We start from the raw sequence: 12,482 nt of genomic DNA on the forward strand, positions 1-12,482 counted from the left end.
TCCGAACCGATCGTTTGTCTTTACAATAAATTAGCCGTGTGTTTGGCGTTCTCTTATCAGGATCGAGCTGCAGCGCAGGCGTTAATCGCTTTCCTGTAATCAAATGAGGTCTTGCGAGCAATAGGCGATCGCGGGCGATGGGCACCGAGGAAAGGTTCCACTTTTTGAGTGTTGGAATATTTGTAAGGTCAATGGCTGCTGGATTCAGAACTTGCGTTGCGATTCGTGAGGAAGGACAGTGTGTATTTTGACAAAAAATATTGCTGTGATATTCACCAAACGAAAGCGATGGGCGATAACGTGTTGCTTATATAGAATAATGAGATTTAATTCCGTAATTTTCTAGTCACTGGACAGCGGGCGCGATAAGCAGACGACCACTAATACGCCAGAGAGACTTGAGTTGAACTAGCACCTCCCTCTCCTCCCCATTACCTTAATCTTTTGCACCGAGCAGACTTTCACGCGATGTCTAAAATACTTCTGTGTGTGTGTATATATTTGCGTTTCCGGTTTTAGTTCTTTGGCTCAGCCTAACCACGTACGATCCGCGCGGCTCAAACGATGCAGAGCGTCGTATCGCGACACAGCGATATTTGCGCCTCCTGCAGTATCCTCAGTCTGGGCCCGAGCGGGATGCCCATCTTCTGCAGCCGTTCCTCGCCCAGATACGGCAGCTCGATCATACCGACGCGTTCACTTTCGAATATGGGAGCATATTTCTGTGAAGAAGTACAGATTGAGTAAGTTTGTTGGCTGGGGAGATTTCGTCAGTGAACAGCTTACCTCGTAGCCGAGCTTTTTAAGAAACAGCTTCATCAGCGGTGGATCTTCGCCAAAGAACTTGGTCAACTTCTTGACCCGCTTCGGGTTGGTCAGATTGATCGGTTCCCGGGAGGAAGCGTTCGCCGCATTCCCGCTACTGTTCATCGGTAGGTTGTGCATCGATTGGGAGCGTAGCAGTGCGAGATCATTGCGCAACTCCTCCAGTTCCTGTGACACCAGGTGCTGCGAGCGCATCTCGGACGACAGATGGGCCACGCTGCGAGCAAGCGTGACGACGTGCGATTCCAACCGCTGGAAGCGCTTGTTAATACCCTTGATGTCACGCACCTTGCGACGCTCGTCCAGTCTTCGCCGGTCCCGGATCGGGCGGCCGCTGATCGAGCTGGACGGTAGCGACGACATGCTGCCGTGCCGTCGGCGTCGATTCGCACGCAGCGTTGACTCGTTCGTGGCCATACGATTGCCGAGCATCTTCAGCACCTCGCTGTACATCGTCTCCAGGCCCTCGAGCTGGTTACGGATTTGCTGCAGCCCGCCACCGTCCGTCTCCGACTCGGACACGGACTGGGCACCGTCCCACGGACCACCGAGCAGTGATTCGAGATCGAGCGACCGTGTCGTGTTGGTGACCGAGGCAACATCCGTATCTAAACCGAACACTGTTTCGTAGGAAAGAAGGAAGAAGAAGAAGGAATAGAAAATGAAATAGACTGAGGACATTGAGACGTAATTTTGCATACTTACAGTGCTTTTTAAGGGCGTTCTGCTCGTGCTTTTTGTTGCTAGACAGCTTCAGATGGTTCATGTAGTTCTGTATCGTGTTGGGAGACGGTTGTCCCTTCGAGGGACCGATCGGTTGCGGATTTTTGCTTGCCCGGTTGTACGTATCTGTGCCGTACTCTTGCTTCTGTAGCTTGGATGCATTGTTTGGTTTCGTCTGGGTGTTGCCACTGGTCTGCCCAACGCTGTGGTTGTACGTTTCGTGCGGCGATAGTGGCGGCAGCGGTGGGGACATTGATGAGGCACTTTCGGACATGGTGCTCTCGGGTCGAAGGTTCAACGATTTCATCCCCGGCTCGAGAATGTTTCGAAGTTCCACATCAACTACATCGACCTGCCGAATTATTAAAAGCCAAAGTTTAAGTTGAAAACCACAATGCCACATCAACCGTACTTACCCATTCACCGTCGGACTTGACTTTGTTTTTCTCCATCACCGCGTCAGCACTGGCAGTAGCCATGGAGGAGCTACCGCGACCAGAATCAACGTTCGACGAGTGATTGCCATTTTTATCGTACGCTCCGGCATCGTGCGACTCTCCGGTAGATATGTTGACCGACGAGCCACTGTTTATGTCGACCGAGATTGTGTGCTTCTGCATTCCACTCTCTCCCTGATTGTGATGATGATGATGATGCAGATGATGATGATGGCCTCCACTTTGATCTCCCACTGTCACCGTTGTGTTGTAGGATGATGATTGTATGTTCGAACCCGAGCCACCCTCCATGGCAGCTCGCTGTTTGGCGTTATGTACAGCCTGCTGATACGACATGTGATGTTGCTGCTGTAGATGTTGCTGTTGCTGATTGTGTGGCTGCTGCTGCTGTTGCTGCTGGCCATGATTGTGACGATAGTTTTGGATGTAGGCGGGTTGCTGTGGTGTGGACCGGTTAGCGTGCATCGCCGCTCCCTGACTCTGTCCAGATCCGTTCGGCAGGGGTTGATTCGTCTGGCGACTGACACTGTGCTGCCGAAAGCCACCATCGTCACTATCCGTACCATCCACCGGTGCCGGCAGCATACTGACCACGTGCTGCGTGTTACGACTGCCCTGTTCGCCGGCCATGTTTAGCTGCGGCTGGGAGAGAGCTTTCGATCCACCGAAGCTTTCCGCCGGATCGGAGAACTTCTTGTGATAGTACAGTGGGGAATTGGTTTGGCTGCCGGACGGCCACACGTTTAGGTTGGACTGTGCCTGCAGCAAGTTGTTGTCGGAGGCCGAGCTGTACATGTACGATCCGCTCTGATTGTTGCCACTGTGTTGCTGCTGCTGCTGTTGCTGCTGACTGCCTGATTGACCCTGATCCAAGTTCGACTGGTGCCCATGCAGTATTGAGGTCACATTGTTCAGTTCATCGCTCTGTTCGTTGGCATCCTTTTTGAACTTGGACGAGATGAGGTCCTTCAGAGTGTGGTACGTCTTGGTGACGGATTTCTTTACCGTCGTGGCGTCTTTATCTCTCTGGAAGCTACCATCGCCTCGATCGGCAAGCGCCGTCACGTCTTCCGGGAAGCGCACGATCGTGCGTGGCATCGAACCAGCAACGGCCGAATGTATAACATCCATCTGGGGTTGATTCTGCACAGTTTGAAAGAAGGTTGTAAATAAAGGATGAGATTACTTAGTGAACCATTCCCACTTACCCATGCTTGCGTCTGTTTCACTGGCAGATCCGGCCCGATAGCGGACGTTGAGGATCGATTCAACAAAGCCGGTAGGCTTGTGTTTCTGTTGTCTTGCATGAGTGGAATTTTTGAAGAATTTTTGTTCGACGACAGTATCAGTTCCCGTTCAATCTGGAATAGGGGAACGATTTATTGATACTGCATAAATAAAGCAATGTCCTGAGCGCGATCAAAACCTACCGGAAACTTGGAGGAATGGGTGCGGAGCGGTGTGTTCAGTACGTGTGCCTCCGTCGATGCCGTGCCCGGTATGCTGGAGTGATGGTCATGCTGCATACCGTACCCACCGAGCGGTTGTGGTGGCATTCTGTACGGTGGATTCATGCAATTCACTAGCGCGTTCAGTCTTCCGGGGGAAAAGTGGTGCGCATCAATCGCCGCTGCAAAGAAGAAGAAGGGTAAGGCAAAAGCACGATTAAAAGCGCGTTTAAATGGAGCCATAGCTGACTTGGATCGCGGGAGCGTGGGTGCGTGAGAAATTCGGCGATCTCGGCTCGGTTCGTGTCTCGGACCAGATCGGAGAGTGCCAGTAAAGGTTAAAAACGGTTGACGATGATCATCAGGGGGAGGGTAACTGCCACAACTACGGTTACTACCATTGGTTGCCGCATGGCTATGATTATGGTGACTGTTGCTGCTATGGTGGTTACGATGTCCCCGCTGGTTTTTAATCTGTCTCAGCGTTTTGACGCGCATCTTCTTTCTTGTTTTGCGCTACTTTGTTTCTCCTTAATGCTCGATCGGAAATTACTCCAGCTCTCGGGAATCACGATAACATCACTCGCGATTACACTTAATCGTCGCGTACAGCACCAACAAAAAAAGAAGGCCCACCATGGCTGGAATTCCACCACATCCAATTACGCGGGTGTGCTAATTTGGAATAAATTTTCGTGCGAACGACAACGCCGGAGCTATTAATCACTCGCGTTTCACTGATTCGCTGGGCTCCAGACAATCATAATTGAGCATGGGAAGACGAGGGAGTGCGCGCGCGCGCTCGCCCGCGGCACGATTACTTTCGTTGCGCTGATTTGAGAATTTTGGAACGAACGCGGAACGAACGAATGAAGTAACTGATCGACCGTTTAGCGGGGAAGCGATATTGAGCACTGGCGATGGGGACAGTTCACGGGATAGCTGCACTTTTGAAAATGCACTGTCCAATCAAGCAGCAAAGCCGCGCGTGCTTGTTGCCTCGGTCAGGGTTCGCACAGTAATAGCCGTGTGCCGTGTGGATGGCACACAGCCAACGCAGAGATGGCACGAAATGCAATGGTGGCGAAGGGACAGACAGGCTGGTTAGGGTGCGCTGTTCCACTACAGTTGGGCTCGTCCGTAAAGAACGGCCAAAGGAGAGAAAACGAGGGGGAGGATGAACAGCAACGTGAGCCCAACGTGAAACCCCTGGCGCAGAAAAGAAGAAGCAGCAACAACAACAACTCACTCGCTCAATCCAAACCCTTCTGCAACCACCACCAGCGCCTTCACTCTCTGCTTCACTTCAAACAATTGATTTAAATTTCACATTCCAGTGATTTTGATGTGGAAAAGTTATTAAAAACAGAAGCAACCGTGGCAACCCCGTCTTCCAAGGCGAATGGACTCGGGCTGGCATTTGTGTGGAAGAGCGGAAGAGCACGAGAAGCCGCGCGTACGAGGGAAAAAGACGGTGGGATTAAAAGGGGACGACGAACCTGGAGAGGCCAGCGCCAGGGAGTATAAGTAGTATGCGAACCGTTCCCAGCATTGTACGCGCGTTCCCCCCCGGATAATTACGTAGCCCCGGTTTCGTTTCCTGCCAACAGGCGGCACTCCAAGCACGGCGTAGGTGAGAGAGATCGAGCAGTATGATGATCCCTCCAGACTAAGAGCTTGCTACAACTGGCTGCCGTCGGCGAACGCTGTTTGGTCTGCCTGCCGTCTCTTGCAAATATTAAGACACAACATGGGTGGAGAGTGTCCGTTGTGGTTAGCCCTGGTTGTTGTTCGCACATACCGCTTCTGTCAAAATGGGGGAAGAGTCCGACCTAACCACAGTTCACATCCGGCATGCCTCAGGGCCAATGCAGAAGTGTGGGAGAGAAGCCTTTTTCCGCTTTTCTGGGCTCTGTCTTCACGTCATCGAAACATAGGCACACATATCCTTTCCGAATTCTTCGCGAATGTATGATCGATCGCTAATCACAAACACTGATCACACCGGAAACGCTTCGCCGGGTTAATAAACTGCTGCCTCAGATCACAGTCGGATCGTTCCACCGAAAACGGATCACAACGACTTTTTAAAGAGGACATTGGGGCTTAGGTTTGTTCCCCAGTCGGTTTAGAGTGCGCACAACTTCCACCTTAAGGTATAGGCACAGGCACACACACACATTATTCCACCAGGCACTTATAAAAGACATACACACAGACAAACACACACACACACACGATCTTCGCACGCGGATGGTTCCGTCACGCAGTGTTGATTTTGGTTAACGGCCTGTTTTGTTGCCTTCTGTTGCCTTGTGTTTCGGTTCTTGCCGGCACAGAGTTTGTAGAAAGAAGAAAAAAACGACACTTTTATCGGTTTTTCGATTCCTGGGTCCCACAAACTTGCGCAATAAACTTTACGGAAAGGGACCTAGATAGCCTTTTTGTGAATAGAAATGAGCTGCTATACCATATGTCGCGTTCCGTTGGCACACTGAGTACTGGGAGCGAACGCGTTTATGCCACTGCCACGTTTTGGATGGTGGTGGTGAGAAGATGAGGTGACGAGACGAGATCGCTGGATCTTCAGGTCAGTTGCAAACAAGACTGTTAGTTAGCGATCAATCGAAGCACAACACAACGAACGCAGCGACGCAGTTTCCCGTCCATCCTGTGCCCCGGACGGTAGACACACGGCAAATAAGGCTGGAGGAACTCGCTCGAAGATTAGAACGTGCAGGCGCGAGCTCGCTCGATCTTCAAGCGCGGAAATGAACGCAACAGGTTTCGGTACACCTTTTCTTCTCGAAATGCTTCCCCACCACTCCCGGGCCCGAGCTCGGGATAGGGGTGTGAGATAGAAAACGGCAGCGCCTCGGAAACCAGGTGTAACGGTTCCCTCTGTCGGGGAATGCAGCCGGTTAGTGTGAGTGAGCACCTTGGGCTGTTCGCCGTCTTTGCTGCCGCTCTTTCTCTCTGCGCGTGTATGGGTGTTGGTGAGCATGTTTTATGCTTGTTTATGCTGGCACGCTGGAACATGAATGGAAGCGAGCAGGAGGTGTGTAGCAGCAGGTTGGGCCTGGAAGACACCATTACCACCACCTGCAGCGAAGCTCGTCTCGATTGGGCTATGACCGTTTCGCAGGACCATAACCTGGGCGCGTTGCGTTCGACGCAAGCGCCTGCACCACACTCACTCTTCACGCAGGTGATTACGAGTGTCCGCTACTTACCCTTTGAAGCTGCTAGGAATGTCGATGAGCCTTACTAAGCTTACAGTAGCACACACGCTTTCACAAAGTTAAAACAGCACTAAGAAAACCCTCCTGCCACCTTCTTGTGCATGAGTCAGCCCAGGTGAGTTTAGAATGAATCGATACTTCACACCATCGCTGCCGTACGCACCCAGCGGCCAGGTGTTGTTCGTGGGCAATAAAACCCCGCGAGTAGAATGGTGTGTTGGTGGCATCGTGCAGACCGCGATCGCGGATTCTCTCCAACAGAGCGGGTCCACTGTGCGTCTGTGTTAGTGGAGAATTGCGTATCGGTACGGTAAGAAAGAGAAGAAAAGGAACCGAACCTACACGGAGACACGGAGCATAAAACATGGGCCTACAGGGTGCGCTCGCTGAAAAAGACTATGGCTGAGCAGGAGAAGCATACTATCCAGTTGGTATGATGGGAGATGAGTACCGTTTCAGCGCAATCAGCTCGTTGCTCTTTTGCATCATTTGCAGGCAGCAGCAACAGGTTTGTCTGTGCCCTGCCTTCTCCGTTCGATCTCCAGCCCCTGCTCTGCGATATGGATTGAGTACACGCCGCGATTGTCTATAGCCCAGATTCGTTTAATTCGTTCCGGGTCGTCCGGCGATGGTGGCTTTTGTTTGGTCCGGGGCCGCCTCGACCGACGGCTCCAACATAAACAAATAAATAAAGAAAAAAGTGCGAACAATAAGCAATTACATGCAAATTAGAGAAGGAGAAAGATCAGCAGACAGCTACAGTAGCTTGTGGGTAGTTTGTGTCTAATTTGGAGTAATAGAAGGCAGGAAGGAGGCTGTCGATCGTTCGGATGTGTAACAGCACCTCCTACATTGCGAATATGAATATTAGTAATGAGGGCTACAATTGCTGATAAATTGATCAATGAAGGCTTGCGATCTAAATATGTTTGAATCATGTCAACCGATTGTTTCATGCAAGACATTCTGTGACCTCACATTTCAAGTAGTGGAAATCAACAAATCAAGACATTATTCTTGTACTCCTGATAAATATCTTGCTTTATTACACTGCAAACAGCTAATTCGGTGAGATCAGAGCAGATATGAACCCAGTTTTTACTTAGTACAATGAATCATATGTAGGCGGACATGATCATGTAGATCAGTCTGACAAAACAACAAATAGAAGGTAGACATCTACAGTTGATGGCATAGCCATGCAGTGCTAATGACACCAAACTATCAGATAGCTAATCTACGTGATCTATGCGACCATCTACAAAGGAGTTGTGTTAGACTCTTTAGTTAGAGTTGCTGATACCTAATCCATAAAAAAGTGTCAATATTTGTTTAATGCACAAGTTATCATTTCCTTTCAAATCCTGACCCCTGTTACATCTCGCAGCCTCATCGAAATCGATTACGCACAGTTTATTGACAGTGATTGTCTAAAAACACGCGCCTGCACCAAGGGGAGGGCAAGTGATTAAGCGGTCGCACTTATCACCGTAGCTCCCCCCTGCTTTTGGCGGAATCGATGCGCACAATTAAAACGCGACCGGCACGACAGTTGTATAAAGAAGATTTACAGCGTTCCGCTTTTGCGGTGACCAATCCGCGTGGACCGTGGAATGTCCATCCGAAGGGGTTCAGGTTAAAAGCCACCAAAGTATAAAAACCACCGGACATAACCAGTAGCAGCATCAGTTCACTTTCAACACTCTACAGCGTAGTAATAGTGTCGTCGGCGTGCCTTACTGGTCGTGTAGCGAACCCGTGTGCAAACCCTGAGCAGCTCTCTTAACGGTCCAATATCTTTGATAGCAAAGCCTTCCACCCCACCAAGCTTGGAGCACAACTCGCGAACGCAATGGCTGGTGAAATGGTAACTATTTCGTTCCGGCTGCTTGACCATCGTCACTGGCTTTGATTTTTGGCAACACATAAAACAAACACGGTTATCAAACCGTACACTTTCCCCTTTCTCCATCCCTGCGGTTTCCCTTTCACTGATTCGCGGCATCAACTTACTCTTACTTCCCGTTGCAGCTGCTGACAAGTTGTCTGGTTGCACTGTGTCTGCTGGTTCCCGGATTAGATGGATCCTATCCAAGTGGCTCCGGACAGGAGAACGTTTTCCCCCACGCTCTGAAAAACGTTCACTCGCTGGAAGTCAGTGGCCAACACTATCCGGCATCGCAGGAAATCCACCAGCAGTATGACCATGTTCCAGAGTACTCGGCACCAGCTCCACAGCATCATCAGCAGCCGCAGCTCTTCCTGCCGCACCAGCAGTACGTAGTGCAGTCGACGTACAATGTCGGTTCCCATCAGGAACATTCTCGCCAGCAAGGAAAGCAGCGCCAAACGGCCCTTCCGTACAATAACCAGCGTTTGCACGTGAAAGTCGAACATCCAGGCGCGGCGCATGGTTTCGCTCATCCCATCACTCCCTCCGCTCAGCATCTGCGCCAGCAGTTGCTGCAGGAACCGAAGAAGGACTACCGCTCGTACATTCCGAAAAGCATTGCCCCGAAGCTCAACCCTCTTCATCCTTCGTTCCACCAGAAGCGTAACTTTGTGCCACTCCATCACATCACGCGACAGGTGCCAGTCCCGGCTGGAAAGGTGACCCAGGGACAGCAACACTCATCCCACGGGCAGTCAGAGCCGGTTAAGGCTGCGCTAGCTGCTTCGCCGCCAAAGCACATCGCATGATGATTGTGCTAGCGATCTCACACTGTTTAGCAATCACTTGTTTAATAAAGTATTTATTATAAAATGAAATATTATCGTTTTTGATATCATTTTGGAAATGTAGCGGTTACGAATGAAATAATGACATAAAAGAAAACACATAGGAGGATATCGTTCATTGGAAAAGGTAACGAAAAAGGTAACGTGTTGAGGTAACAGGGTTATTTAAACAAAATATATCACACTGTATTTTTTAACATATTTTAGAAAGGAAAGTGATGTAAACATAGGTGTATGCTTCTTCGCCAGAGAGTTATGCAACACATCAATGAACAATGTATAACATAACAATACGGGCGTAAATGATAAGGTCGTTTCAAAATCGACGACCTAGTTATTAGCAAGGGCTTATTGGAAACCAATACATCCATTTATAAACTTATTACAGTAACAATAATCATGCTACATTATAGACACTTTAATACATTTGCGCCATTTAACGAGAAAACTGAAAAGCTAAAGAATGGCAAATTGTGTTGTATATAATAATCTAAAATATGTATACCTAGATTATGGCACCTGTATATTTTAATACTTAATTTATTAATTTCAATTTCCCGATAACGATAACAAGAAATATGCATCAATAAGTTTTTTATTATTTTTTTTATTCAGGGGTAATGATCCAAAAAGGCGGCATTGCTTAAAAATAGAGTATAAATTAATCATTCACGACGCTACAATCCATATTGGCTGGGATCTTATATAGTTAAAAGCATCTTTTATTTTAGGCGGTACTATTTTTGCTACCGAAAACCCCTGCAAAGGTCTGTTTTGTGTGTGGCATAGTGACTATCCTACCCCCCCAAATGCCAGCGGTTCAACCGTTGCACTGTGGTCACGCCACACTTTAAAACTATGATGATAAATTGTATGCTCATATGTTTTAAGTGGTTTAAAAGATAAAAATGTGCAATTATGAAGTATTCAATAATGTAAAATAAATGTTCAATAATCAACAGATGTACTCAAATCAACTATAACATTGCACTTTTTTATTTAGTGATGTTTTGAAATATTAGCTTTTTGTACGGTATATGAGATAATAATATGGCCATAATTTAAAATGCACTATGGTTTCGCTTCTTATGACAAAACGTACGGATGCAGCATATTTGAATGAATTTTTACATTCTCTCTTTTTCTTTCCCTCTTTCTCTCTCTCACTCTCTCTCTCTCTCTCTCTCTCTCTCTCTCTCTGTCTTTCTCTCTCTATCTCTCTCCCTGCTGTGGTGCTGTGATATGTTGTGGCTTATCAGTCAATGATTGTAATTGCAAAAGGACTTGATGCTTACTCACCCGAATGAGAGCCCACGCTGCTCACCAGGTCACCATCGCTCCCCCCAGCAAGTGAGATACAGCAAGTGAGCGCGCACCATGCGCTGTGTGCGCTCCAGCTTCGCGTACCTTTGGCGCAGTCTCGGTTTCTGGGCGTCAGGTTCGCGTGCTCGCTGTCAGCTAGCGGTCGGTTAGTTAGACGAGCGAAGTGGTCGGTTTCGGTTCGGTCTTGGCGCGTTAGTAGCGTTCTTCCACCCCCTCTTCTGTTTCGCGACACGCTCACTGGTCGCGCGTTCAATCGCGCCGTTGCGTTCCAGCGCAGCCCTTTTCCCACGCGCGCGTGTGTGTATCGAGCTACGCGTTAAGGGGTGGTCGGTAGTGCGGTTCTGTACGTGTGCATATGATGGTAGGTTGTTGGAATGTGGCGCCTCCCATCCCGTGAAGCTGTGCGGGGGATGCAAGGAATGTCCTTCCGAAAAAGCCGTGCGAAAAACGACTCACGCCTAAAAAAAGGATACTAGCGGGGGCAGTGTTGTAGTAAATGTGTGACAGGGATGCTACAATGCGCTCGATGCTCTAGTGAATAAATGGTTAGAATGCTGCTGTTAATGCTGTGGTTCCGAAGGTAAAAAAAGGCAGCACCGTGTACCTCAGTGTGCAGGGAAGTGTGCGAGGAAGATAAAGCGAGCGTATTACATTCTGAACGGGAAATGAAATGAAAAGTATGTTAACAAACTAACTTTTCAGCTCATATTGTTTCCAGCTTCGTGGCAGGCAGCATCGCTGCTTTGCATCGTTTTTGTTCGCTTGTTCGCAATCGCTCCTCCCCCCTGTCCAGTTCCATCCACACCAAACAACCATCCCAAAAAGCAGCGCGAAGTTCAAGAAAGTTCACAGAGAATGTCGATATTGAAGCATTTTCAGCTTACTCCCACCAGCACCAGCACCTTCACCACCACCACGGCGTAAGCTCCATGACAGCTGGTGTGGGCGGGAAGTGGAAAAGTGTTTGCGGAAAAGTCACGCCGAATTCCGAGCGAACGATTTCGTCCCTGTGTGTGGGTTGTGTTGGCGTGAACGTGAAAATCGATTCCCTACGCGAGTGGAAACACGAGTGGCTAGTGCCCGGTGGTGGGACGTAGGTGGGTGCAAATGCTAGGATTTACTGGTGGAAAATGATTGAGAGCGAAAGAGAGACGGAGAGAGCCGATGCAGCTGAGAGTGAATGAACGGTGCCCAAAACCCAGTGTTTTGACAGTGAAAGAGTAAGCAAGTGAAAGAAGCATGCATGAGAAGAAAAATACGCCATCCCCAGCGTTCGGCGAGAGGAAAAGCGCTTGTTGAGTGTGTGTTTGGTGACCGGAACGGTTCACAGGGTGAGAAAACCTCCTGTGCTTTCATGAGTGCGTGAGGGAAAACTTGGATTGTTTACTTTAGCGTACCATTCATGTGTTGTTTTGTATGTGTGTGTGTGTGCGTGTGTGTAGAAGTGTGTGAGAAGAAAAGAGGAATGAGAGCTTCGTAGAATGGTTCAATGTAACGAAAAAGTAGACAAGTAAAAATTAAGATGTTTACAATATAGCACATTTTCCGTGGAAAATGATTTCACGGTGCTGTAGGCTTGTGCGTGATACTAACATATTTCGGCCCTATCCATGTCAAAGCTCAAGAGACGCGTATTCATGAAATGAGTACCGAGATCTCTCATTTTCTCGGCTCAGGGTTTCGTACGTGAGTGCCCATTTCCCTGCACCGGTGCGTAAATCATG

At 48.9% G+C, this 12,482-nt stretch overlaps 3 protein-coding genes across 11 annotated transcripts in view; 2 read left to right on the forward strand and 1 right to left on the reverse strand.

Moving 5' to 3' along the window:
- Positions 1-300: 300 nt before the first annotated feature.
- On the reverse strand, positions 301-6,908 carry LOC121598371 (hornerin-like). Of its 3 annotated transcripts, none has more exons than XM_041925086.1 (7): positions 6,688-6,908; positions 3,437-3,636; positions 3,215-3,367; positions 1,965-3,149; positions 1,531-1,900; positions 787-1,445; positions 301-722 (listed from the first exon to the last, which is right to left on the reverse strand). In XM_041925086.1, the coding sequence occupies exons 2-7, from the start codon at positions 3,578-3,580 to the stop codon at positions 558-560; spliced, it is 2,676 nt and encodes an 891-aa protein (XP_041781020.1). In that variant the 5' UTR covers positions 3,581-3,636; positions 6,688-6,908; the 3' UTR covers positions 301-557. The 3 variants fall into 3 exon arrangements, with proteins under 3 accessions (XP_041781020.1, XP_041781019.1, XP_041781018.1); XM_041925085.1 differs by lacking the exon at positions 6,688-6,908 and adding an exon at positions 5,925-6,611; XM_041925084.1 differs by lacking the exon at positions 6,688-6,908 and adding an exon at positions 3,853-4,939.
- Positions 6,909-8,254: 1,346 nt separating this feature from the next.
- LOC121598372 lies at positions 8,255-9,446 on the forward strand. The gene is made up of 2 exons (XM_041925087.1): positions 8,255-8,563; positions 8,728-9,446. Exons 1-2 carry the CDS (start codon positions 8,549-8,551, stop codon positions 9,394-9,396), a joined length of 684 nt encoding a protein of 227 aa, XP_041781021.1. The 5' UTR covers positions 8,255-8,548; the 3' UTR covers positions 9,397-9,446.
- Positions 9,447-10,874: 1,428 nt separating this feature from the next.
- The window catches only part of LOC121598918 (beta-1-syntrophin), a 100,312-nt gene continuing 98,704 nt past the window's right edge, over positions 10,875-12,482 (forward strand). For 3 of the 7 annotated variants that reach the window (XM_041926286.1, XM_041926287.1, XM_041926291.1), the window contains exon 1: positions 10,875-11,119. The gene's annotated coding sequence lies outside the window, so the exon portion shown is untranslated. The other 4 variants (XM_041926288.1, XM_041926292.1, XM_041926289.1 and 1 more) reach the window with 3 other exon arrangements.

This window comes from Anopheles merus, chromosome 3L (genome assembly GCF_017562075.2).
Source record: "Anopheles merus strain MAF chromosome 3L, AmerM5.1, whole genome shotgun sequence".
NCBI classification, from domain to species: domain Eukaryota; kingdom Metazoa; phylum Arthropoda; class Insecta; order Diptera; family Culicidae; genus Anopheles; species Anopheles merus.